Consider the following 27,205-nt stretch of genomic DNA (forward strand, 5'->3'; position numbering starts at 1 on the left):
CCCAGATTATTTTTTAAAAGCTGGTTTAAAAAGCATAGCAAATATTTGCTTATATATCTTACACTTGACTTTTAAAACCTTCAGTTATTTAAGGCATATGACAAATTTAAAGAAAAATATGATAATATTTTATTGAATTAACGTTCAGAAATTATACAAATAATGTACATAACTTAATTATTTAAAAGGCTTTCATAAATATTTTTCAAGCAGGGATTATGCTACATTTTTTAATGACAAAAGTGATAGAGGGAAGTTGTAAAATCCACTGACAGAACTGGGTCATGCTCACCAATGTTTCTACCGAATCAATAGTTTAGCATGAGACCATTATGTAAGTCAAACAAGATGAACATTTGTGTCTATTTTGATCATTCATGCCTGCCAAGAAGAGAAAATAAAGTAGTTGAATTACTGCTCTTTTGTTTTTCTGTCACTTCTTCTTTTTTAAAAAAAATGAATGTGACAAGAGTGTTTTTACATCTTAATTTGTACCCTGCTTTGGCAGGCTGTTGGTTGGATTAATAGCAATTGGTGACTTTTTGATTTTATGTTTTATTAGGAGCTACAACTATAGAGAAATATGATCTGAGAACAAATTTGTGGATCCAGGCAGGGATGATGAACGGCAGAAGGTTGCAGTTTGGTGTGGCTGTTATTGATGACAAACTCTTTGTAATTGGAGGTCGAGATGGCTTAAAGACATTGAACACTGTTGAATGTTACAATCCCAAAACCAAGACATGGACTGTCTTACCACCAATGTCAACACATAGACATGGTCTAGGTAAGATCTCTTACTTTATTGATATTACATTTAAAAACATGTTATTGATAATGTAAACATATGATAAAATATATTATTGATGCCTGTCTTAGTAAATTTGTGTTGCTATAAAGGGATACGTGAGACTGGGTAATTTACATAGAAAAATTCCTTGGCTCATGATTCTTCCAGCTGGAATATTGGGCCTTTAGTGAAAGTTTCAAAGTTTCCACTCATGACAGAAGGCAAAGGGAGGTCATGTATTCAGAGATCACGTGGTTACACAGGAAGCAAGAGAGACGGGAGCAGGTGTCAGGCTCTTTTTAACAACCAGCTCTTGAGGGAACTAATAGAACAAGATCTCATTGCCGTAAGGACAGCACCAAGCCATTCATGAGGGGTCTGCTCCCATGATCCAAACATCTCGCAGTAGGCACCACCGCCAACACTAGAGATCAAATTTCAACATGAGTTTTGGGGAGACAAACATCCAAACTATGACAATGTCATCAATTATCATTATCTTTAAGTAAATTATGGGTTTATTTGAAGCATATTTTTAATTTAAATTTCTTGACATCTTCCTGTGTTTGCTAATCTTAATTTAAACTGTTGAGATAGATGTTGAAGTTCTCAAAAAGAGTAGACCCAGAGCCATCCTCAAAGCAGACCTCAAGCTGTCCTCAAAGATCATACGATATGTAAAGATGAATACGGAAAAATGAAGCAAGATGGAAAGGCCAAAGTAGTGCAACCCAGAGGGAAAAATAGTTAACATGGGTTGAGTGAAACTTAAGGTAGCTTTGTCTCACATTATTGAATAAGCAAATCTGTCTTTTCACCTAATTGATTTCACCTTGAAAAATCTGTGAGGAAAACGGCAATAAAGATTTAGAGAAAGAGCAACGCATTCTCTGGCACCATAAGTCATTATGATAGGATTTATCTGTTCCCTGCTATGGGGTAACCAGGAACTAGAGATAACTGTATCTGGATTCAGATCTCTATGTGCATCTTGAATTTATCACTTTCTATTTTCATGATGCTGGGCCAGCAATAAACTCAGCCTTGGTTTCTTGATTTGCCACCAATTCAAGTATTTAAGCAGACAAAAATATAATAATTGAAATGACTATGAAATCATTTTGTAAATTGTAAAGTCCTATATACATATTATAAAGAGCAATTTAATAAAGGCTAACAGTTCTTGAATTTACACTTTGTCTTATGAGGATTGTAAGGAGAAGTACAAATTGCTTTTTTGTGAAGATCTAAAATATGCCAGCAATTTGACTGATTCTTTTCCTGTATTTAGAATATACATATTAGACAGATAACAGTTTAATTGCAAATCCACAGATTTAGACATTCACAGGTAAGCAAAATTAATACTTTTTCAACGTTCATGTTCCCAGCACTGTATTTTGCATTCATGTATACTCCACCATTAATCCAAAGTAAAGTTTAAAGAAATTAAATATACACAGATTGATGGGGGAAGAGAGAGAAAGGGAAAGAAAGAGAGAAGGAAAGATGGCTGACAATGCCCTTGTAGAAAACTACCTTTGATTTACATGCCAATAAAAGGTTCAGTCAGTTGAAGCCAGATTGATGGAGGCACAAGATATCTGTGTTCTCTGATGAGACAGAGTGCTTCCTTTATAATGTCATATTCTTTTATGATCAGTTGAACCACTGGAAGTTCGGCATTGTGTATCGTACTCAAATACAATAAACATCCTTGTTCTAAGACTGCTGATCTTCCAATGTAAAGTTTCAGCCTTTGATTTACCTTCTTCCGTCTTCCAGAGACTTCCATTGCATAGATGTTAATATTCCTTAATCTATCATATTATTAAGTTTTATTTTATATTTTTGTCTTTATCCTTTCCTGATAGATAACTTTGATATCTTAATGTCAATTAAATTTGTTTTTTACGCTCTTGCTATCCCTACTTGGTAATTCATTATAATTCCTTTCTTCTTCTTAGTGATTTTCATATTCTCCCTTATCTCTGTTAGGCTATGTACTGTTCCTATTTCAAATTCCTTCCTGCTTCCTTAACTCTTTATTGCAGATTCATCTTCTTCCTCTCTCCTTCCCTCAACGTTTTTTATTTTTTTATTTTTTATTTATTTTTTATTTTTTGAGTGGGCGTCTAGCTCTGTTGCCCGGGCTGGAGTGCAGTGGCCGGATTTCAGCTCACTGCAAGCTCCGCCTCCCGAGTTCACGCCATTCTCCTGCCTCAGCCTCCCGAGTAGCTGGGACTGCAGGCACCCGCCACCACGCATGGCTGTTTTTTTTTTTTTGTATTTTTTTAGTAGAGACGGGGTTTCACCATGTTAGCCAGGATGGTCTCGATTTGCTGACCTCGTGATCCGCCCGTCTTAGCCTCCCAAAGTGCTGGGATTGCAGGCTTGAGCCACCGCGCCCGGCCCAGCTCTTTTTTTTTAATCTCTCTCTCCTTTTCTCTGTTTTCATCCTTTTACTCCTCTTTTTTTTTTTTTTCCTACTGTTTCTTTCCTGCTCTTCTTTCTGTTCCTCTCTCCCACCATTTCTTAACTTTCTGTTTCTTTCTCTTTCTTTCTCTTCTAATGCCGATTAATGGCAGTTGCAGCCCCTGAAATACATAATTCTTTTATGTGAGTACTCATGTGGCCACTATCAGATACTTGGGGTAATTGTGTGAAGGGTTAAGGCATATGATATGTTTTCGTATCTTACTAAAACATTCAGGAGTAGACGGGGGAATTACAGCTGGGCATGAAGCCCTAACCCTGTAAGCTGACTTGCTTAACCTATTTGCTGTTATCTCTAGTATGTAGGCCTCAGGGGTTGCATCTATTTACTTCCATTTGCACGTAAGTCCTCTTGAGATTTTCTTTCTTATCTGTGGCTGCCTTAACCTTAGAGCTCTTAGCTTAAATGGGAAGATAATATTCATGACCAGCAAGTCTGTTTGCTTCTGCTGTTCAAAATTCCTCCTTCAAGCTGGGCTCTGATGACATTGTGATGTTAACAATCCAATATGGGGTAGTAAAAAAAGAACCTGTCAAGTTTTCCTCCCAGATATTCTCTCAAGGCATATCTCTCAAGATATTCTCTAAATTTTTGTCTTACTCAGAATGTCACAAATGATGTTAGGCTCTCAAATATACACGATTACTCTCTCTTCAGTATAATCGGCAGGATTGGATTTGAGCGTGAAACCAAGTGTGTGCTAGTTTTCTACTTGTACAGAAACTAAAATGTGTCATTTTATTTGCCACACAATTATTTTGTATCCATGTGTGGTATGCAGTGGTTTTACAAAATTGAATATATAATAACATATTATACATTCAAGTGAAAAGAAGCTAGAGTCTAAAGTGAAATTTTAAAATTGAAAAAAATGAAAACTCAAAATGTGTTTTCACTTATCTAGCTTTTCTCCCTTTGATTTATGTACAAAAAAATCTTACATGGTTTTATGAGAAAGGCACATGAGTTCTGTAGTTGCTAAAACTATGTGGTTTTAAAATGTTTCACAGCTATTAATAAGTGATCATTCTGCTGGATAAAGTGACATATAAAAATTATATTCATTTAAATTCTGTGACATCAAGGGAGAAAACAACTGTCTAGGGAATTAAACAAATTAAGACCACTGTTTTCTCAGTATGCTACAAATTTTTAGTTTATCACTTAAGTCTTTAAGCATATAATTCTATCTATTATCTTTTTTCATATTTCATATCGTATAAAATTGAATAAGACGTTACTACAATGCACTATTTCAGTTAAATGTTTTGAGGAGAAATTGGTAAAGCGTAACAGTGATTGTTTATTATGGACTTTTATATGCTATGCAGCATCTTATATGTTAAATATATGGTAGGGGTTGTTTCTGCTTTTAGTTTGGTTTCAATTCAGATATAATTCACATATCATAAAGTTAATTAAATTTTAAAGTATAGAAATCAGTGTGTTTGAATATATTGAGATGAGCAGACATCACCACTAGCAAATTCCAAAACATTTTTGTCATCCTAAAAAGAAATCCTGTACACAGCATATCATCAGTCTTAATAACCCAGTCTTTCTTAGCAGCAATTAATCTGCTTTTTGTCTCTGTGGATTTGCTCATTCTGAATATTTCATGTAAAAATAATTATACAATTTCTGGCCTTTTGTGTCTGGCTTCTTTCATGTAGCTCAATGTTTTAAAGTCCATTGCAGGTAGTGTATATCGATATTTCATTCCTTTTACGGATGAACAATATTCCATTATTAAGCTTTACCACATTTGTTAATACATCATCAATAGAAGTACATTTGGACTGTTTCTACAGTTTGGCTGTTATGACTTAAACTACTACATATGCCTTTTTTTTGAACATATGTTTTTAGTTCTTTTTGGTATACGCCTAGGTATGGGATTATTGAGTCTTGTGGTTAACTCTTGGTTTCACTTTTGGAGAAACTGAAAAACTGTTTTCCAAAGTGAATGCACTGTTTTCTATTCACACCAGCAATGTATAAGGGTACCAGTTTCTTCACATTTTTGCCTACAATTGTGATTTTATTAAAATAATTCCAATATATTTGAAGTAGTATCTCATTGTGGGTTTATAAGCATTTCTCTAGTTTCTCATTTCTAATTATATTTGAGAATCTTTTTTGTATACCATCTTTAGAGGAAGCTCTGTTGAAATATTTTCCCATGCATGTCTCGGGGTTATTTTTCTTTTTATTGTTGAGTTATAAGTGTTCCTTTTACATTTTGATACTCTGGTAAGATGTAAGATTTGTAAATATTTTCTCCCATTCTATGAATTTTATTTTATTTTTTAGTTTTAAGTTCTGGAGTCCATGCGTAGGATGTGCAGGTTTGTTACACAGGCAAACATGCCATGGTGATTTGCTGTACCTATCAATCCATCACCTAGGTATTAAGCCCAGCATGCATTCGCTATTTTTCCTGATGCTCTCCAATTTTCTTAATAGTGCCTTTTGTAGCACAAGCGTTATTAACTTCATGAAATTCTATTTATTTATTTATTTATTTTGCTTGTGGCTTTATTGGTATATCTAAGAAACTATTTCCTAATCTATGTTCATGAAGATTTATGCCTATGTTGTCTTTTTAAAGTTTTAGATTTCAAACATCTAAGGTCTTAAATTAAGAAATATGATCCAAGCTTTGAGTTAATTTTGTATTTGTCATGAGATAGCAGTTCTACTTCATTCTTTTGCATGTTGTCCTAGTTTCTTTTGTTGAAAAGACATTTCTTTCCCACTGAATTCTTGGCACCCTTGTAAAAATCAATTGGCCATACTGTGAGGGTTTATTTTTGTATTTTTCAATTCTATCACATTAGACTATGTGTATATCTTTATGCCATTACCACATTTTCTTGTTTACTGTAGATTTGTAGTAGTTTTTAAAATCATGTCATGTGATCAAGCTGTCTTTGGTTTTTAATTTAAGAAGTTTTGTATATTCTGAGTCACTTGTATTTCCACATTTTTTTTTAAAAAGATCGGTGTATCAGTTTCTACAAAAAGTTTCCTGGGATTCAAATATTGCTTGCTTTGAATCTCCAGATCAATTTCTGAGTATTGCCACGTAAAAAAAAAAAAAAAAAATCTTCCAATCCTGTATATGAGATGTCTTTCTGTTGAGTTAGGTCTCTAGTCTTATACCTATTTTGCTAAATTTATTCCTAAGTAATTTATTTTTGATATTATTATCAATATGATTGTTTTCTTCATCTCATTTTCAGATTTTTTATTGCTAGTATATGGAAATACAGTTTGTAGATTTAACTTGTATCCTGAAATCTGGCCGAACATGTTTAATAGATTAATATATTTCTTTGTATTTATTATTATTTTTTCTTTTTTACGTGTGTGTGTGTGTGTGTTTTCCCCCATGGCACTGGTTCGACCCTCCTTCACTAACTATACAAGTGACTTTCACTATTAAATATGTTTCTCCTTTTTTTAGATAGATGTTTTTATCAGGCTAAGAAAGGTCCCTTATATTCCTAGTTCAATGAATGTTTTATTTGTTGTTGTTGTTGTTTTTGCTTTTAGAAATGGGGTTTCCCTATGTTGACCAGGCTAGTCTTGAACTCCTGACCTCAGGTGATCCACCTGTCTCAGCCCCCCAAAGTGCTGGGATCACAGGTGTGAGCCACCATGCCTGGCCCCTAGTTCAATGAATGTTTTATCATGAAAAGGGTATTGGATTTTCCTGTATCTATTGAAATATGCATGTGATTTTTGTCTTTTTCAATTAGTAGAGTATATTAAATTAACAATTTTCAGATGTTAATACACCTTGTCTTTTTAAAAAACATTACACTTAGTCACAATGTAGAGCTCTTTTTATATTTTGCTGTATTTTATTTGTTTGTATTTTGTGGAAGATTTCACATCTATATTCAGAAGAGATATTGGTCTGGAGTTATCATGTCACTGTCTGGTTTAGGTATCAAGGTAATACTGGCATCATGGATGAGTTGGGAAATGTTTTCTCATCTTCAGTTTTGTAGAATATTTTGTAGAGGATTGGTGGTAACCACAACATTACAGAGAAGGAGGTAAAAATAAACATATTTAAACCTCACTGTTATCTAGATTTCGCTGTTTTTCTTGAATAAATGTTTCCTATATTGTTCCCAGCCTTTTTTTTTTGAGACGGAGTCTCGCTCTGTCACCCAGGCTGGAGTGCTGTGGCCGGATCTCAGCTCACTGCAAGCTCCGCCTCCCGGGTTCACGCCATTCTCCTGCCTCAGCCTCCCGAGTAGCTGGGACTACAGGCGCCCCCACGTCGCCCGGCTAGTTTTTTTTGTAGTTTTTAGTAGAGACGGAGTTTCACCTTGTTAGCCAGGATGGTCTCGATCTCCTGAGCTCGTGATCCGCCCGTCTCGGCCTCCCAAAGTGCTGGGATTACAGGCTTGAGCCACCGCGCCCGGCCCCCAGCCTTTTTTTTTTTAATTACCAGAGCTTGATTTTAATATTTTTTGCCAGCGTTGTTATTATTAGTAGATATTTGGAGGTTGTTATCCCTGTAATTCCTGCCAACGCCACTATAAGAGGTTCCTTTAATATGGGTACAACAAGGATAAACTAAGTGATCCATAAATAAGAGGAATCTTTTGAAAATATAATTGTTAGCTTATAAAATTGACCAAATATGTCAGAACTGGCTAAAACTAAAAGAAGCTTGATAATTAAATGGAGACCACAATTCCATCTCAGTGAATGCCTGGTGAGGACAGAGATGTTTCCAGGGAGGAACACTGGATGCTTCAGCTGGCTTCTCTGCCTCTACCTACTGTAGATGTATTAGGTAGCTCTAAGTTACATTCTCCTCCAAACTTAATGTTACTTCAACCTTTGACAATGCAAAAACAAATTCAAAACAAAATCTTTTTTCCTTCTTTGCTTTGGTCACTCCAGATGTCAAGTCTCTTATTGGAAGCACACTATTGGCCTTATGTTTTCAAGGTGAGCTAAGAGAAGTAGCTCAACTTATTGTCATCAATAGTGAAATACAAGCCTTGCTTTGCAAGAGCACTGATGTGTATATATGTTTGCAAAATAAGAATGATCAGATATTGGGACAGGAGAGGAAAACAAAATGGTCATTTGTTCATTCTACTATTTATTTGTTAACTGATTAAATTCTCACAACTACCCTATAATACAAATACTGTTGTTGTCATTTTAATTATACAAAAAGTCATGAAAAAAGTAGCCAACTAACTTTTTCTATTTCACATCACTTTACAAGGAAAACTTTGGATTTAATCTCAGATTCCTTGACTCAATAGTCATATTTTTTCTAACAATATGTTGTTGCCAAAAAAAAGTAAATAATAATACTGCAATAATAATTTGAGTTTTTTCTATTTTTAATGTATTAATTAAGACTTATTCTGTCAACTTACCCATACAAAATAAAAGACAGACAGGTTAAAAAAAAAGTTAAAAAAATTAATTTTAAAAAAATTCTGAAATTCAGTGTCTGAGTGAAACTGATAGCCTAGAAGATCAATGACAAAGATTCCTGTGGGATAAATTCATGGAATGACTTAATCAAAGTATTTTAAATTTAGAGGATAGATACAGATTTTAATACAGTCATATATATAGACAGATGGATATGTAAGTAGATAGATAGATAGATAGATAGATAGATAGATAGATAGATAGATAGATATCCTGTGGAGTCCAGTATTCATCTTTCTCTTCTGAATTCTCCTGAGAGGGATAAAGAGGAAAACAGTGCTAGAACTATGACTGTCGTTTTTGTAACAGCCATTGTAATATCATTAGAATAATAGAGTTTATAACTAATAAATCAGAAAAAAGACCCCTGTATTCTGCAATTTAAAGATTACCTATGTTATAGGCTTGTCTCCAACTCAATCTTTGTAAAATCTTCATTTTATCCATCACTTCTATGTACTTGGAGTTCCAACTATTTATTGCTTAATATTATTGGTATATCATCTATCACAATTCCTAGGCTATGAGTTAAGATATACATACATGTAATATTTTCTTAAAAACCAGACATAATTCATCTTCCAAGAGAGAGCTTAAAACAGAAAAATAACACAAATTTATCTGGCATCTCCAAATAGGTGCCATAAGATATTCACCCTTGAAAACAAGAAGTTATAAAAAGAGAGAAAAGAAAATTGTAAGAAATGTCTCTTCAAATTTAAAATGTTTGCTGCAATTGAGTATTGAATAAAAGTTTTAGAAAAATATAAAATTGATGTCATCTCTTTAAAAATCAATAAAATGACTATATATTCAAATTACGGGAAAACAGAGGAGATGAAAAGCAGTAATTAGAAAGTTAATATCCCATTTATAGCCATTACAGTAGATAAGTAAAGTGAAAGCGGAAATAAAAATAAAAAAAATTTTGATAAAATTAATCTAAAGTACAATACAGAGCTTCTAAAATGATTCTCCTAGAAAGCAATCAGAAAAACAATGAGTGACAAAAAAACGGATTTTATGCGTTTCAAATTTTGTATCCTATTTCAGAATATCATGGTAAAAAGACGATTACAACATCTCCCACAGTGAGGGAAAATAAAACAAAACCTAAGCTAATGAGAACAACAAGCATGAATGAACAGCAATGAAACAGCAATGAAATTCCTGTCAACTAAAAGGAGTGAGAATCAGACTGGTATCAGGCTTTTGAGTATCAATCCTAGATGCTAGAAAATAATGAAAGCATACTTCAAACTTCCGACAGGCAAAGGTTTTCAACTTACTTCCTAGTCAAGCTATTTCTCATGTATGAAGAAATAAAAAGACATTTTCATGCGTTGTTGGTTCTGCCATTCTTAGCAAGAATAGGAACCTCAAAAATCCCTTCTTGTGAATTTGATATTTGAAAAAATAAAAAAAGGAGTCTCTCAAGAAGCATATTCTAGTGTTAGGATTCAAAGACCTCCTTTCCCTTTCAGGAAAGGTAGAAGATAAACTGTTGTACATTCACAGTGTTCTTGACCTCATGGGAGACATAGTCAGTATATGATCTCTGCCGAAAAGCAAACACGGACTGTCTCTCCCCGCAAAGATTTGGGCAGTCCTAATGTATCACAAAATTGCCCTTGTCCTCATTGCTTAAAAGAAGTCTGATTCCACTTCTGGTCCATCATATTACACCGGAAAAAACTTACTAAAACAATCTGGGGATGCACCAGTTAGATCGGGGGTGCGACAAAGGTGGAGTGGAGATACAAGCCTCTTTGTATCCAGAAATGCTCATGTGGCAGGGAAACAGAATCAATGAGGTTTCATAAACCACATGGGGGAAATGTGATGTTAAAATATGAAATAGGATTTTCAAAACAATATGAAGTACTTACAGAAATATTTCTTGAGCATATATGTAATATATAGGAGTGTGTGTGCATATATATATGTGTGTGTGTGTGTACACATATATGAAGAAAGAGAATTCAGAGTTAAATCTATTATCAGTCTTTTCCTTGGCTTTTAGAAACCATACATATAACAACAAGTAATTAATGGAATGAAAAAATTCAGCATAATACAATCCTTGTATATATTTGTAATATAACTCATTAGACTAGAAAAATCAAATTTTAGGCTGTCAATTTTCATTGTCTTGAAAGGAATACTTGTTTTAGTGCAGACACTATTTCTCTAAAAACATCATATGCGTGCGCCCTCTTCACGTCTCTTTTACTTAAGAAATCACATTTGTTACTAAATCAAGACAATATGTTTCCTTAAAAGGATTCTCTCTTCAAAATTTTATAAGTTTTCACAAGGAAACAAAAGTTAAATCTATCCACTCAGTACAAGATAGCAAACATTTTTTCAAAACGACACAGTGAAAACAACAAAAAGGAGGTAAGTTGGAGATGCAAATAAAAAGTTAAGTATGTCAGTAATGCATGCTTGTATCCACATACTCAAATCACATACACAAATGTACACACTGACACACAGTTTTCCATACTTATGGATATCAGATTGATAAAATAGAAAAAAATGGCTGGGCGCAGTGGCTCATGCCTGTCATCCCAGCACTTTGGAAGGCCGAGGCAGGTAGATCAACTGAGATGAGGAGTTCGAGACCAGGCTGGCCAACATGGTGAAACCCTGTCTCTACTGAAAATACAAAAATTAGTTGGGTGCAGTGGCGGGCGCTGGTAATACTCGGGAGGCTGAGGCAGGAGAATCGCTTGAACCTGGGAGGTGAAGGTTGCAGTGAGCCAAGATCGCACCATTGCACTCCAGCCTGGGTGACAGCAAGACTCCATTTTAAAAAAATAAAATAAAATAAAATAAATTTTGCGCAGGAAATAAAACAAGTTTTTGGAGCAGATAGCTTTACCATATTCACTTCCAGCATAAATATTGACTGAACAGAAAATCATAATAATGTTACCTTTCTTACTGCTAATGCAGATTTGATAAAGATACAGACATATGTGTTTACTATTTCAAATAGTACAAATAGTATTTTGGAACTATTGTTCTTTTTTTTTTTCCATTTTATCAGTTTCTGTTAGAAATATTGTAGACATACCAGCAAAAGAGAAATAAAAAAAAAAAAGAGGGAAAGAAAAGGAAAAGGGACAGGAAAGAAGGAAAAAGGAAAAAAAATGTAAAAGGAAAGGGAAAAGGAAAAAGGGAAGGAAAGCAGGGAAGAGGAGAGGACAGGGGAGGAGCAGAGCGGTGAGGAGAGGGGAAAGGAGTGGAGGAAAGAAAGGAAAAGAGAGGGGAGGAAGGAAGGAAAGAAGGAAGGAAGGAAGGAAGGGGACCTTTCTTAACAGAATGCAATCTTACATACTCTGATTTATAAATTGTAAAAATTAGGAAAACCCTCATTGTATACTTGGTCTTCTGTGGCCTTTTGAATTTTTAAGTTAGGTATTCCCCGGTGTCTTTTCAATGCGTTATGTACTTGTTCAAATAAACATTTATTGAAGAATGTTTAATGCTAGAAATTCCATCAGGTGTTGGGGAAAAGAAGAATAAGAAAGAATATCTGGCCAGTCCAGATATTCAGTGTGGTGGCATACACCTGTAGTCCCAGCTACCCGGGAGGCTGAGGCAGGAGAATGGCGTGAACCCAGGAGGCAGAACTTGCATTGAGCCAAGATTGCACCACTGCACTCTGCACTCCAGCCCGGACAACAGAGGGAGACTCCATCTCAAAAAAAAAAAAAAAAAGAAAAAGTGAAAGAAAGAATACCTGCCTTCAATATTATATACAGTAGATATAAACACTAATTTTATACACTGTTGCAAACATTCTCTTACAAATAAAATTATTTATTCAGTTATAGAGATTTTGTGCCTTGTTTCTTATTCACTAATCAAGCTTTTACCTAACCTGTTACTCATTACCCGAAGCAAAATTTTATACCACAAAATGTATGAGTAATCTTCAACATGATTTCTCTGAAATCTATAGATATCTCTTGTAGAATCAATAACTATGGCTTATCTGTCTTGATAATTTTCTGTTAAGGAATATAAGATACTATATTCGGCAATGATGTTAAAAATTTGTGGACTGAATAGAAATGATTTCTTTTTCTTTATTTTGCTTTCATAAGATGCTGATTGCCTACAGCATACCTTTTAGAAAACTGGCCCTTTAAACTAGAAACTGGTTTTGAATACTAACAGTTTTCTTTTTATAAGAAACCTTGAGAGATATAGCAGTTTGATCTGAGTCACAGTATTAATTTTATCTTCCTGAGTAATTGGTCAGTTTTTAGCCCAAGGACATCGTAGATTATATAACTAACCTAGGTTTTCCTCTGTGGTTTAAAAGTCTGGAATTAAATTTTGAGTCAGATAATAACAAATATCTGCAAATTTTATAGCTACTTCATCCTTAGCTGCATTTTAAATCTCTTTAATTGTTTTGCTATCTTCTTTAGTGCCTATTTTTAATCAGATATATCCATCTCCATTTCACACATTTTTACAATTATCTTAATTTTTAATAATAACATGAAGTATAAATATTACACTAAAGAAATTTAGGCTAGTAGAAGTAGCCAAGTTAAATATGAGGAACATTTGTCTAAGAATGTTTACTTGTTAAGTTATTCCCTCATTCAACTACCAGTAAAACGGTACTACTGCATACTATAATAAACCAGAATAAAAAGTAAGATATTGTATTCAAGGACTTTACACATGAGTAGGAAGTCCAGATTTGTTAATGGCAAATTTAAACAAAGAGTTATACATACAATGAGTAAGGGTGCTCTGATAATATTGTTTCAAGTCAGAATAGGTAATTAGGAATGATTTCCAAAAAGAAGTGATGCATAAGCTGAACTATGAAGAATAGTTAGACAAATTTAAAGGGAAAAATTACATTTCTGCCAAAAAAGTGAAATGTGTAAAAACACAAATGTGAAAGGGAAGATAACATATTTACATAGCAAACCACAAATTTTATTGGAAAATAAATTAATTTAAATGATATTGGATTATCTCATGAAAATATTTTAAAATATTTCAAATATCCTGTTGCAGTACAAGAGATATAAGGATAATATCTGACATGACCTCTGGGATAATAATTCAATTAGAATCTTAAATTTAATAACCAAATATTAATTTGGGGTAATTTATTGTCTATGTCTGGCCCTATATACTTAAAAATTAGCCTAAATTTCAAATAATAAAAGTGTATTAGTCTATTTTCATGTTGTTATGAAGAAATACCTGAGAGTGGGTAATTTATAAAGAAAAAGAGGTTTAATAGACTTACGGTTCCACATGGCTGGGGAGGCTCACAGTCATGGTGAAAGGTGAAGGAGGAGCAAAGGCACATCTTACATGATGGCAGACAAGAGAGCGGTGCAGGGAAACTGCCCTTTATAATACCATCAGATCTTGTGTGACTTACTATCGCGAGAACAGCATGGGAAATACCCAACTCCATGATTCAATTATCACCCACCCTGTCCCTCCCATGATACTTGGAGATCATGGGAGCTACAATTCAAGAGGAGATTTGGGTAGGGACATAGCTGAACCATATCAAAAGGTACAAACTAAACTGATAACCTTTTATTATTGAATTAAAAAGCTTTGAGATTTGATTTTAGAAGACATAAGGACAATCTAGTTATTCAGGTAAATCACACAGAAAGAGCTGTTAACAGAAGAGAAAAAAATAATAACTTTACTGCAGAAGTTACCACCTGAATTCCTGTTATTCTGATTTTGAATGCTAATTTGTTGTTTGCTTTTGTTTTTGTAAGTTTTTCTGAGGAAATTATTTTATTTTATATTCTTCTTGTTTTTACAAATGCCTTTAACCTGCATGGGCATGTAAATATTCCATGTGTCAACTTAAAGTGCATGCTAAACTTACGTTTAAGAGAAAATTTCTCAGCCCTAATAGTTGCCAACTCTATGTGCATGTGGTAATGGAATGCTAAAGCAATCAAACAAAAATATAATTTAGAATAATAGTATTAAAACCTAGAGCGTAACTAAGAATATTTACTTCAGAATCTTAATTTTACAAATGAGAAAACTGAAAACTAGAAAGATTAACTACTTTGTTGAAGTTCATACAGCTCATTAGTGGCAAAGCTTGCTCTAGAATTCTCTGCAGATTTGAGGTTGTTTTGCTTTGCTTCATTTTGCTTTGCTTTGATTTTGCTTTGCTTCATTTTGCTTTGCTTTTGCATTGATTTTCTACCCCTTTTGATTATTTGTGTATAAATATTGCAGCAATACATCAAGTTCATTTTTCATAGTAAGCTTAATGAGTCTAGGGGCAGAGCTATATTTTGTGGAGGTTAAAGTTGAGATTCTCCGTAAGAATAATTATTATTTTTATTTATTCATTTATTTATTTATTTTCCAAGACAGAGTCTCACTCTGTCGCCCAGGCTGGAGTGCAGTGGTGCAATCTTGGCTCACTTCAAGCTCTGCCTCCCGGGTTCACTCCTTTCTCCTGCCTCAGCCTCCTGAGCAGCCGGGACTACAGGCGCCAGCCACCATGCCTGGTCTCAATCTCCTGACCTCGTGATCCGCCCGCCTCGGCCTCCCAAAGTGCTGGGATTACAGGCGTGAGCCACCACGCCTGGCCTAGAATAATAATTTTTTAAAAATGAAGTTACTACCTAAAATTGGGAGAGCCGCTTTCCGGGCTCTGGAAAGAGAATTGCTTGAACCCAGGAGGCGGATGTTGCAGTGAGATAAGATGGTGCCACTGCACTCCGACCCTGGTGACAGAGCAAGACACTGTCTCCAAATAAGATAAATAAATAAATAAGTAAAATAAAAACCCTTAGGCATTCAGGAAAAATACAGTTCACATAATTTACTCAAAAAGAATTCTTTATGAAAGTAAAACAAAAGATAATATTTTTGAATTTTAAGTGAAATCAAATGACCCTTCTCCATATCTTTACTCTAATAACCCTGGCTAGAATGTAAGCCCTAATAGAAAACAGTTCTTGTTTTTTGTGGTCTATTATCTTAAACATTTGTCATATATAGAAAATCAAATATTTGTGAATACATTAATAATTTTAATTAAAAGAGTATACCCTATAAATTGAAAGATATTGACATTGAAAGGTACTAGTTATTTGTGTAAATATTATTATATTAATAGATGCTTATTTTTACAAGACATATATAATATAAATGCTTTATTCAAATGTTCAGACGTTTGAGTCACCAGTACCTCTTTATTTTTCAATGACAATTGACCAATAGTGTAACCTTGCTCCATCTCTTTAGATGTCATTTGTGGAAGGTAGCAAATTTTCCAATGCATCATATATTTAGGCAGGAATGCATTAGCAACTCCATGTACAGGCAACTAGTCCTGCTTGTAGTAGTGTCTTATCTATTAGATACATTAGACATGTTTTTTCATTCAGCACTCCCAGGAAACGACTTTAAAAAACGCATTGGTATTTTTTTTTCCTCTGTGCTCAGGAAAAGAGAGTAGATTGTCAGATTTAATACAGATTAAAGTTTGTTCCAAAAAGCATTTCCCCTTTCATAAGACATGAAGCCTCTGTTCAAGAAATAGTAAAAATGAAAAATGATATCCTAGCAACTTTTCATTCCCTGATAGTTTCAGTTAGAACACAGTTTTCAATGTAGAAGTTCAAATAGAATTCAGTAGCAGCTTTAATGATAAGCTGGCTTATGTAATAAAAGATAACACACAGGTAGTCAGTTCAATGATTTCCTCAGAGGCAACATATCCTGCAAAGTTAATATACAAGAAAATATTATTGCATTATTTTATTACAATTGAACAGAATACTATAGGGTATTTCTACTTGCTTGTGTGATTTTTTTTTTATTAAGTGAAGGCAAGTTTATTAGGAAAATAAAGGAATAAAAGAATGTCTACTCCTAAGGCAGAGCAACGCTTGTGTTTTAATCATTTAGATTCACACTGCATTTTAAACTTTAAGATAAAAGGAAAGAACAATGAAAAAATTAACTCATACCATTTTTCACACCTGGGAAGAGTGAGGATATGGCAAAAGTCATTTCCATTATTTTGCCAAATTGTACTACTTAAGACTCTGAAAGAATAGCAAATGCATAGGAAGATTAATATTGTTATAGGTAAGATACAAAAATATAATACATTAAAGTTTAACAAGTTAAAACCAATCACAATACTTTATATCCATGCATAGAGTTTTGCAACTATTTATTTGTACTTTTATGTGATACATTTTATTCAAACCTTTTGAAACAGACACTTTATTTTATCTTGAATTCTATTTGTATCTGTGAGTTTGTATGTTATTACAAAAAATAGTTCATTATGATTAATTTTTCTCCTTTACTGAAAAGGCCTGATTATTAGGATTCTAAAAATGTTTAAAAAAAAAAAGGGTAATGCTGCTGTGTTACTATTCTTTTGAGCACTCAATTGAATTTTTTCGTCACTTGGTACAAACTTTTTAAGAAAGGTTAACATTATTTGTGTTATTTTTACAACAAAATTAGTTACCACAATTGTATTTGTGAAAAAAAATAATTAGCAAAACCATTGAATTTGTTATGGTACTTACAGATAATTTAAGCTCAACTTGATATTTTATTATAGTAGATTGAAACTCCCACAATAAATTGTATTCTATGTATATAGCCAAGGACTTCTCTGGGTGCCAGAGAGAAAATTGTGAACAAGATAAACATGAGATTGCCCTCATATTGCTTTGCATTTAACAGAGTAACAGAAAACTATATATTTAGTAACTCTTGGCCTGAAATACAGGAAATTTTCAAAAATTGTATTAAATTTAATTGTAGAGTGTCATTTGCTAATTTAGGTTCTGTGCTCCATACTCAAAAGACCTTAACTAAATTGTAGAATCACCTAATATAGGAGTTAGAGGGTGCACAATGAAATTATCTCTGCAAATTTAATTATCATAAATAAAAGAAAAATTATATATTTAGAATAACAATTCCACATGTTCTTTTATTACCATTTATCACTGAGTGCTTACTATTTGATAGACATCCTTAAGAAACATATTCTAACAATAATATTAAATATGCAATCATGTCTCATAGAGGAAAAACATAGGAAGTTCTCTTGTCTTCTAGCTGGGAATAGAGGAGAGAGCCAAGTGAATTCATGGAGTACTGATGCTTGTTCAAACTTTCTGACTATTCATCAATTTTCATATGCAAATAAGAGCCAATAGTAAATGTCATTACACATGAGGAACATAAAAAATTTCCAGAGGACTTGACATTATTACAAAACTTTATCTACATTATATTCCCTTAAAGTGTATAGCAGATATTACATTTTTAGTTTAGGAAAAATAAAGTAATTTAATATATACCTATTGTGCATGTACAAAAATAAAACAAGTGCTTCCATCTGAGGACATAGCACACCACTTTCCAAACCTTAGGGTTTTATTATTTTTTTTTCCTCTGCTTGTTCTGTTTTCTTCCTGTGTAATGGTCTACAAAACATCAAACACTTTCTCACCCAGTTCTACTTCCTGAAATTATTCTTGCTTTTCAAGAATCCAAAAATATTCCTCTTAATGAAACCTTTTTTGATCAACTTTGTTAAAAAACTCTCTCCATCCCTTGAATCGTACACTCTAGTGCTTTGTTTACATTTATCAAATGAAAATTATCTCATGTTGACATTTAGTAATGTTTAATTTTTTTCTGTGTTACTGGAAGCTGGTTGATGACACAGGCTCTTTTTAAGGCGCTTTATTCAGATACAACACTTTGTTCATCCAGAAACAACTAAAAACAGCTACCGTTAAAACCAAACCCTATTACCTACAAGATACTTTACACATAATAGGTGTAAGAAGATATTCTAAAAGAAAAATTCTAAAAGTAAGACACATTTTAGAGCATTCGTGTTGATCAACATAATATTTGAAATATTGTGGACAAACTAGAGAAGATTTAGAAAACAGGAGCACAGTTTAATTCAATTTAATTCATTGAGAAATAAACAGCCTTAATTTGTTTAGATTTAATGAGGTGTGATTTGAAGTGTGACTGTATCACTGAGAAATAATAGAAAAAATTGTCAAATTTTAAGTACTTCTGTTTATTTTACATAGGAAATGCTTGATTTATTTTCTCCCCAACAAAAATGAGAAAAAAATTTGCTGTTCTATTTTAAATATTTTTTTTTATTCTAGGACAATTTCCTTTGGTTTTGTTTAAAGAAGAGAAAATACTACACTTATAAATAAAATATGTACATTATTATAATAGGTTTACCATACCATTAGGGTTTCCAATGCTTTTCTATAAAACGCTTATTTGAATACTATTAACTTAAAAAAAATAAAAACATCTTGGCCAACATGGTGAAACCCCACCTCTACTAAAAATATAAAAATTAGATGGGCATGGTGGCAGGCACCTGTAATCCCAACTACTTGGGAGGCAAAGGAAGGAGAATTGCTCGAACTCAGGAAGCGGAGGTTGCAGTGAGTCAAGATCGCGCCAATGCGTTCCTGACAGGGCGATAGAGTGAGACTCCATCTCAATTATTATTATTATTATTATTATTATTATTATTATCATTATACTATTTATTGATAAGTCTTGCAATACTGCAAAGATATACATCAGAAAACAAGTGAGTGGTATTTGCTATTTTGAAGTCATGTCTCCACATTTTGATTTGCATGTCTTCCTAATTTGACTATTTTTTCAGAGTTAAAGACAAATATTACACCATTATTATTGTTAAATAGAATTCACTCAGAATTATTTTTAACATATATGACAACTCAATCTGATCAATTAAGAAGCCCCGAAATCTAAAAATTGTGCACCTACATATCTTCACCGCTAGTACCTCTTAGCAGTAAAGGAAAAAAAGAGTACCTGTTTCTCAAGTTAGACTTTCATTAACTACTTCTTACTAGAAGCGGCTAAAGTGAATCTAGGCTAACAAAGGTCAATTGCTGCTAAAAGTGTAAGGAAAGCATGAAATGACAGACAAGAGACCTTAGTTGAAAAGCCTATAGATGGACTTTCTAATTTTGGCCCTTACATCTGGAAATTTGTAAAGGTATATTAACCTTTCAGCATCCTTCTAAAAAAATTTAAAATGAGGAGATGAAGATAAGTAGCTCATTAAAAGTAAGTTGTGGCAGTTGATTCTTACTGCTTAAGCCAACTTTAAACATAATAGATAAAAAAACGTTGCCATTCCTATAAGGTATCTTTTTTTTTTTTTTTTCTGAAAGTTGCTGAAGGCACATGGTGTTAGACAATGGGTTTTAGAGAGAGAACAGGCAACACAGAACAAAAGTCTTCAAAGCATGGAAGAGGTAGTAAACTCGGATTAAGGTGAAGATAGCGGTGATTAGTTGGAGAAGTCTTGATTTGAAGACTTATCAGGCAGAGAAGAAAAGGTTGGTAAAACCCAAAAGTATATATGGCAGCAGACCAGCATTGTCTTGACCGCATATTACAGTAGTGAGATGAGCAGATCACAGCTCCCAAAGAACATTCTAAAGATAATATGTTTTACATTTGCTTATGCCATTCATACTTGTAATATATAAACAAGAAATAGACTAGCATCTGCTAAAAATACAAAATCTTAGCTGGGCATGGTGGTGTGCAGTGTGCACCTGTACTCTCAGCTACTTGGGAGGCTGAGGCAGGAGAATTGTTCAAACCCAGGAGGCGGAGGTTGTAGTGAGCTGAGCTTGTGCCACTGCACTCCAGCCTGAGCAGCACAGGGAGACTCCATGTCAAAAATAGTGATAGTAATAAATAGAATGATTAGGATCTTATTTATCATTCTGTTGTAGAGCAGAGATATTTATTACTTCAGACCCTCATATTTCTCATTCAGTTCATTTTCACAATAGAAAGATTAATGTCTTAGGACAGTGGCTCACACCTGTAATATTAGCACTTTGGGAGACCAAGGAAGGAGGATTGCCTGAGGCCAGGAGCCCAAGACCAGCCTCAGCAACATAGTGAGCCTTCATTTTTCAATAAAAACTTAAATAAATAAGTACATAAAAACAAAGTTAATGTCTTAAAACGTTGTTTACCTGTCCAGAAACTATAAACTCCTTAACAATGCATTTACAGCTTGTCAATGACACGGGATACTTTTGGTGCCACTTTGCAAGCCAGAAACCTCCGTGGCCAGCAATGGTTCTGCATGAGTTTAGTTCATGCCTGCTCGGCTCACTCTACCCACTCGGGCCAGCAGGCTGCGCTTGGCTTGCACCCTGGCCCAGATTCTGAGATCACCTCGGGATCCGGGCTTAGCCCACATCTGGACCAGGCATGCCACGACTGGCTTTCACCTTGGGTCCTGGCATCTGGCTGAGAAGAATGCAGTGGTGCCTGAAAACTGAGAGACTCCAGCCATCATGGAGTCCCACGGGGGCGTTATGGCTCTCTCCTGAGGAGGCCCAAGGTCTGAGCCCCAAGAAGTTCGACAATTCTATCTCATTCCCACTGTTCGCAGCCCACTGAACAAGGGCATGTCACAGCTCTAGCTCAGGGAGGCCTGGGGTCTGGGCCCCCAGAAGGGTCACCACTGTTCACTCCCATAGTCTGGCAAACAGGAACGTGTCACTGCCCACAGCTTGGCAAGTCAGCTAGGAATGTGTTTCACCCCTTTTCGATACTGACATTCAGCAGTTTCTGGGTTCTCATCCCATTACCAAGAAGAATGAGGGTATGTGAATACCGGAGAGTGAGCAAGGCAGGGAAGAACTTTAGTGAGTGACAGAATAGCTCTCAACAACAAAAGGGGACCTGAAGTCGGCAGCCCTTTTTTTGTGTGAAAGGCGGCCCAAAAGACGGTAGCTGTCTATGTGGCTGAGTCCTGGGTTTTCATATGTTTGGAATGAGGAGGCACAGGCTGCAGGTAGCCTTGGAAAAGGCAACATTTGATTAGTTAAAAAGCATTTTTCAGAAAAAATACAATCAGGAAAGAGTGGCAAAGAGGAATAGAAGTTCTCACTCTGCTCACGAACTCTATCTGGAACCAGCAGCCCGGTTTTCAGGCTTCTGGCTGTCATTGGCTTGAAGGTTGGGTTTCACCAGGGACCCACCCCTGTCTGCCTAGGAATTTGTCTGTCTCCTGTCACTGTCAACAGTATTTTTCCTTTGCCTTTTATGCTATCCTAAACTCTGCCACTCCCCTCTACTACTATACATTGAGATTTGGAACATGAAATATTTTACCAAGCTGGAAACACCACAAAGGAGTTTTATAACCTACTTTGTAAAAGCTGTTGCCTCTACCCAGACTCACCCTTCTTTCATTCCCTGTCCAGAGAAAAATCTTTTTCAAACCTTAGCAGTTGGGCCTAATGTCCCCTTGCTAAAGTCTTCCTTGACTTACAGCCCTGTGCAATTAAAGTAATTCTCTTCTCTGTACTCCTGATACATAGTGGACATGTTATAGCACACGTAATTGTCTATAATAATTAGTTAAGCAATTTTTCACACTTATCCTATTAGCTTCTAGAATGAGACTTTGTCATATTCATTTTTATTTAACTTTCCATGAGTTCCTAAACATTGCTAGCTTGTATAAAAACTGCATTACTGAAATACCATTGATGGTATAAAATCATAAATAGAAACATTAAAAAGAATGTTAGTTCCCTGTAAAGATAAGAACCACATTTGTTAAACTTTTATAAGCACCTAAATTTCAACCATTATTTTTGCTTTTAGTCAGTAGAATCTAGAGTAAACTCAAAAAATCTCAATTCAGTCAAGAAATAAATAGTAATCTATAAAAACATAAAGTGTATTAACTAATGAAGTTATTAATAATTACTAGGTTTTTATTCATATCTGTTCAACATCAATGTATAAGAGATTTAAATATAATCAAAATTAAATTAAATTAAATATAATGCAGAATCAGTATAATGTTTTCATAGGGAAAATTTTCTCAATGCTTTATCTTTTAATTTTCTTTCAAACTATTGTACTACACTTTTCACATCTTTAGAGATTGTGTTTAACATTACATGCATCATTTGAAAACAGTAAAGAAAATTAATTTGATATTTATTCTAGGCTTAAGTTTCCCTGATTAGGCAATTCTTTCATTCTTCCCTTATTCCTCCATGCTTTGTTCACTCATACCTCTAGTGGACATACATTAATTGAATGTCCACTAGGTCCAAATCACAGCTGTATATGCTTTGTGAAATGTAATAATTTCACATATTAAAAAAAAAATTCACAGATTCTGTAGTCTCTTAGAAGACTCATACTCCATACTCTAAATTCTTTTAATATAATCTAGAAAAAAATACAAGCTTTACAAAAAAATTATCAAACCATGGTTGCATTCTTTGCAGCTTGGTAAGTTAAAGAAATCTTGATCTATGGATATTTGGGTTAGCATTTGGATGATGGATAATATTTAGCTATTACCACAGGAGAAGATCTTTCTCAGCACAGAGTGCAATGTAAGAAATATGTAAAATATGATATATGGAAATATAGATGAAACATACAAACAGTTGTATTTTACTAATTTAGATATTTTGTAAATATACTACTTTATAAATTATCCTTGATATAATTTGAAAAATGAGGCCAGATACTTATTAAAATATTATGTCATAGTATGAGATTTTCTCTTTAATATTTTCTAGACAGTGGAAAATATTTGAAGTTTTTGAGCAGCAGTAGTCTATGGCACTAGAAGACTAATCTGGTAGATACATCAATCATTGAAGAGCATGGATATGGAGGTAGTAAATTGAATTAAAAGGCTCCTGAAGAATATGATGTCAGAGTTAATTAAGACAAAATACTGAGAAAACAAAAGAAAGAAAAAGCTCTCAAAGCTGTTCTAGAAATATAATCTATCGGTGTTATCAATAGATCAATCTATTCCAATTCTGTGAAATTAATTTCTTTTTCTTTTCTTTTCTTTTTTTTTTTTGAGATGGAGTCTCACTCTGTCACCCAGGCTGGAGTGCAGTGGCCGGATCTTAGCTCACTGCAAGTTCCGCCTCGTGGGTTTATACCATTCTCCTGCCTCAGCCTCCCGAGTAGCTAGGACTACAGGTGCCCGCCACCTCGCCCGGTTAGTTTTTTGTATTTTTTTTTTTAATAGAGACGGGTTTTCACCATGTTAGCCAGGATGGTCTCCATCTCCTGACCTCGTGATCTACCTGCCTCGGCCACCCAAAGTGCTGCGATTACAGGCGTGAGACACCGTGCCCGGCTGTGAAATTAATTTCAATGTAAGAATTGTATATAGTGATTATATTAGTATAGACTGATATTTCCTGTTTTTAAAAGTTTTATTTGTGTAGGAACAGGTTGTTGGTATGTTGCCCAGGCTGGTCTCAAACTCCTGACCTCAGGCAACTCTCCCACGTCAGCCTCCCAAAGTGCTGGGATTACAAGCATGAGTTACCGTGCCTGGATAACTGATAATTCTTAAAAGAGAAGAGAGATTGCTAAAACAGAGTTTTAATTTGTAAAATTGTAAAATTTGTTAGTGTGCAAGCCTGTATAATAAACTTATGTTTTTCCTAATGACGCTTCTGTTGCTCAAAACTTATCTACATGTTTTTAATTTTTTTGAATTTTTACATCGGTTAAAATACATTTTGCTTTAAGCAAATAATCCAGCTTTAGACCTGAAACAAAAAGTCATGATAATATATCTTTCTTTTATTTCCAACATTTATTTAGTAATTAAACCGTTAATAAATATAGCAATAATTAAGTTAAAGTAGGATATATATCCACACCTAGTATCTTTTTTGTTTCTTTTCTGAAGTAGGGAGAAAAACTCTACAAAAATACAAATTTACCCTTTGATATGGGTAATGTATACCAAAATTGTCTATGCTGTTAATTGTCAATTTATAGAAGATAACCAAATATATAAAAGTATATTAATTATTTTCCATAAAATTAGTTTGTACTAACATTGCTACTATACATAACTTTTTTATTCCAGTCATGCTTGTCCAGGTTTGCAATCTTTAGGCCAGATGCTGCTGATGGCCTATCTACCAGCGAGCTACCTCATTTTATCTTTTCCACAATAACTCATTTTTTACCTGATGCAATATTACAACCCAAAAATATCATTAAGAGAATCTAATCCATTTACCAGTCAGTAGCCTAAAGATAGATTTGTGACTGAGTTTTGCACAATAAAATATAGGAAAATCTACTGGGGATATTTTCCAGAGTTTCCTCCTTGACAAGACAAAAGATATTTATATATAGTGCCTTTTCTCTCCTACCTTCTTTTCCATTCACATTTCTGAAGTAACTGAAGTATAATTATTATTTTTTTGCTCATTTAGTTATACAGAGTCAAGCACTCTAAATATAAATATAAATATATATATATAAAATTAGGTGAAATAAAATAAACTTAATGTAAAGATAAAAATTGGGAGTTTAAAAATAAATGAAATGCATTTTTACTCTATTTTCCATATTATATGCACACACACAGACACAGAGAGAGAGAGAGAGAGAACCTACTTTCATTAGACAAATATAGGAACTCAACATTTGCATATTTGAAACAGTTAATGTATAGTAATGAAAAACAACCCTTTTAATTTATGAAAAATGTATACCTTTGAGGGTTAATTCCTCATATATTTGATTGCTTTTTTCCATATGGTGTATGTCCTCCAAGCTAAATTTGAAATCTTATTTCATGGTCAATAATATTCATATATAGGAAATGTTAAATTCATGAGGCAGTTTACTGTTTACAGATTATTTGTATCACTTTTGAGACGTGTTTGGAATATAGGATTTTTTCCAAAGCAAAATTAGTACATGTAATAGAGATTGCCGAAGATTTGGGTATCATCTACAAAAGCAAAGAAGTTTAAGGTTCTTCCCCAGCTGAATCTGTTAGAATCTGTTAGTCAGCTGAGGACAATGCAATCCAAAATAGCAATAACTTAAGTGAAACAAATTTTTCCCTGTGGTAAAGTCAGGAGATGAGCCTCTGTGGAGCAAAACCACCCTTCAGCTTAAAGCCCTTAGAGCATCAGAGGTCTTCTCGCTTGTTTGTTCTCTGTTTAGCAACAGACCGGAGGGTTGCTTATTGCCTGGGTGGTTGCTTCAACTCTATCCATTGCATAGCATTCCAAAGTGTACCTCTGCTCTGGTCAAATCGCTCTATCTGGAAAAGACTAAAAATTATGTATTTTATCTTCCTAAATGGCTATATAGCCAGCTAAAAAACAGTGGCTCTATTAGGAAAGGACAAGGAGAGAAAGTGTGGTGGCCAATTATCAGTCTCTGTGACACGGACATTGTGACGAGGACATTGTAGGAAAAAAAGATAAAGAGATTTTCCTTTTTAATATTACCTAGTACAGTATTGACTCTTATTATAAAACAATTTTAATTTTGAATCAAGCTCTCATTATCTTACCTGAAATTAGCATGTGCTTATGTGATAGCAAAGCAAAGGATACTCTGAGAAATAGTCTTTAACATTTTGTATAAGATATCTATTAGCATACAAAACTTGAGCTTTTCGTCAATATGTGTTTCATATTATTCATAAAGTATATAAATGTATTAATGAGCTAAGATTACCATCACTACAAAACATGCAAAGATAAGCCAGGTGCGGTGACTCATGCCTATAATCCCAGCACTTTGGGAGGCTGAGGTGGGCAGATCATCTGAGGCCAAGAGTTCAAGACCATTCTGGCCAACATGTCAAAACCCCATCTCTACTAGAAATATAATAATTAGTCAGGCATGGTGGCATATACATGTAATCCCAGCTACTCAGGAGTTTGAGGCAGGAGAATCCCTTGAACCCGGGAGGACCAGGGACACTCCTGTTGTGACCATCAGGAAGATAATTATCGAGAGTTTAGAGGATGCTCCTTAGCAAGAGTCTCCATGAACCAAACCAACTAATTAAAATAGATCAAAGAATGAGCCAGATCTAGGAGCTAGTTTATTAACCTCCTGCAACTGAGTCTCTATAATACTCAAACTAGTCATCCGTGTACCACCAGAAGTGTCAGCAACTGCACAAATTGTTTTCTATTCAACCAGTAAGTAATCTAGGTCAACTCTGTTACCTAGCACAACTCTAGCAAGAAAATTTAACGAAGTCTGTTGTGCAACCGTGACCTTTGCAGTAGAATCTGCTATAGAGCCTTTTATGAGGGATGCATTTCTAATTCTTGCCTCATTTACTCCAAATCATGGAAAAAGAAACCTAACAAAAGATGCTCATCCAGAAGAGTAAATGTTTCCTGGCAATTTCTCTTAAACTTATCATATAGGTAAGAGGAGTGGACAAATATTCTGCTTCTGATTGATTATGGAGCAAGAAAATTACTATTAAACTTCCTCATCCACATTGGTCCTTCATTTCTCATCAATCAAAA

At 34.2% G+C, this 27,205-nt stretch overlaps 1 protein-coding gene across 2 annotated transcripts in view; it reads left to right on the forward strand.

Annotated features, from left to right (window-relative positions):
• Positions 1 to 27,205, forward strand: part of KLHL1 (kelch-like family member 1) — a 457,257-nt gene that overhangs the window by 359,236 nt on the left and 70,816 nt on the right. For both annotated transcript variants that reach the window (XM_011932164.1, XM_011932163.1), the window contains one exon: positions 563 to 787. In XM_011932164.1, coding sequence (XP_011787554.1) covers positions 563 to 787 — 225 coding nt within the window. The remainder of the gene's footprint in view (positions 1 to 562; positions 788 to 27,205) is intronic.

The sequence above is a fragment of the Colobus angolensis genome, unplaced genomic scaffold, assembly GCF_000951035.1.
Source record: "Colobus angolensis palliatus isolate OR3802 unplaced genomic scaffold, Cang.pa_1.0 Scaffold94, whole genome shotgun sequence".
Lineage (NCBI taxonomy): Eukaryota > Metazoa > Chordata > Mammalia > Primates > Cercopithecidae > Colobus > Colobus angolensis.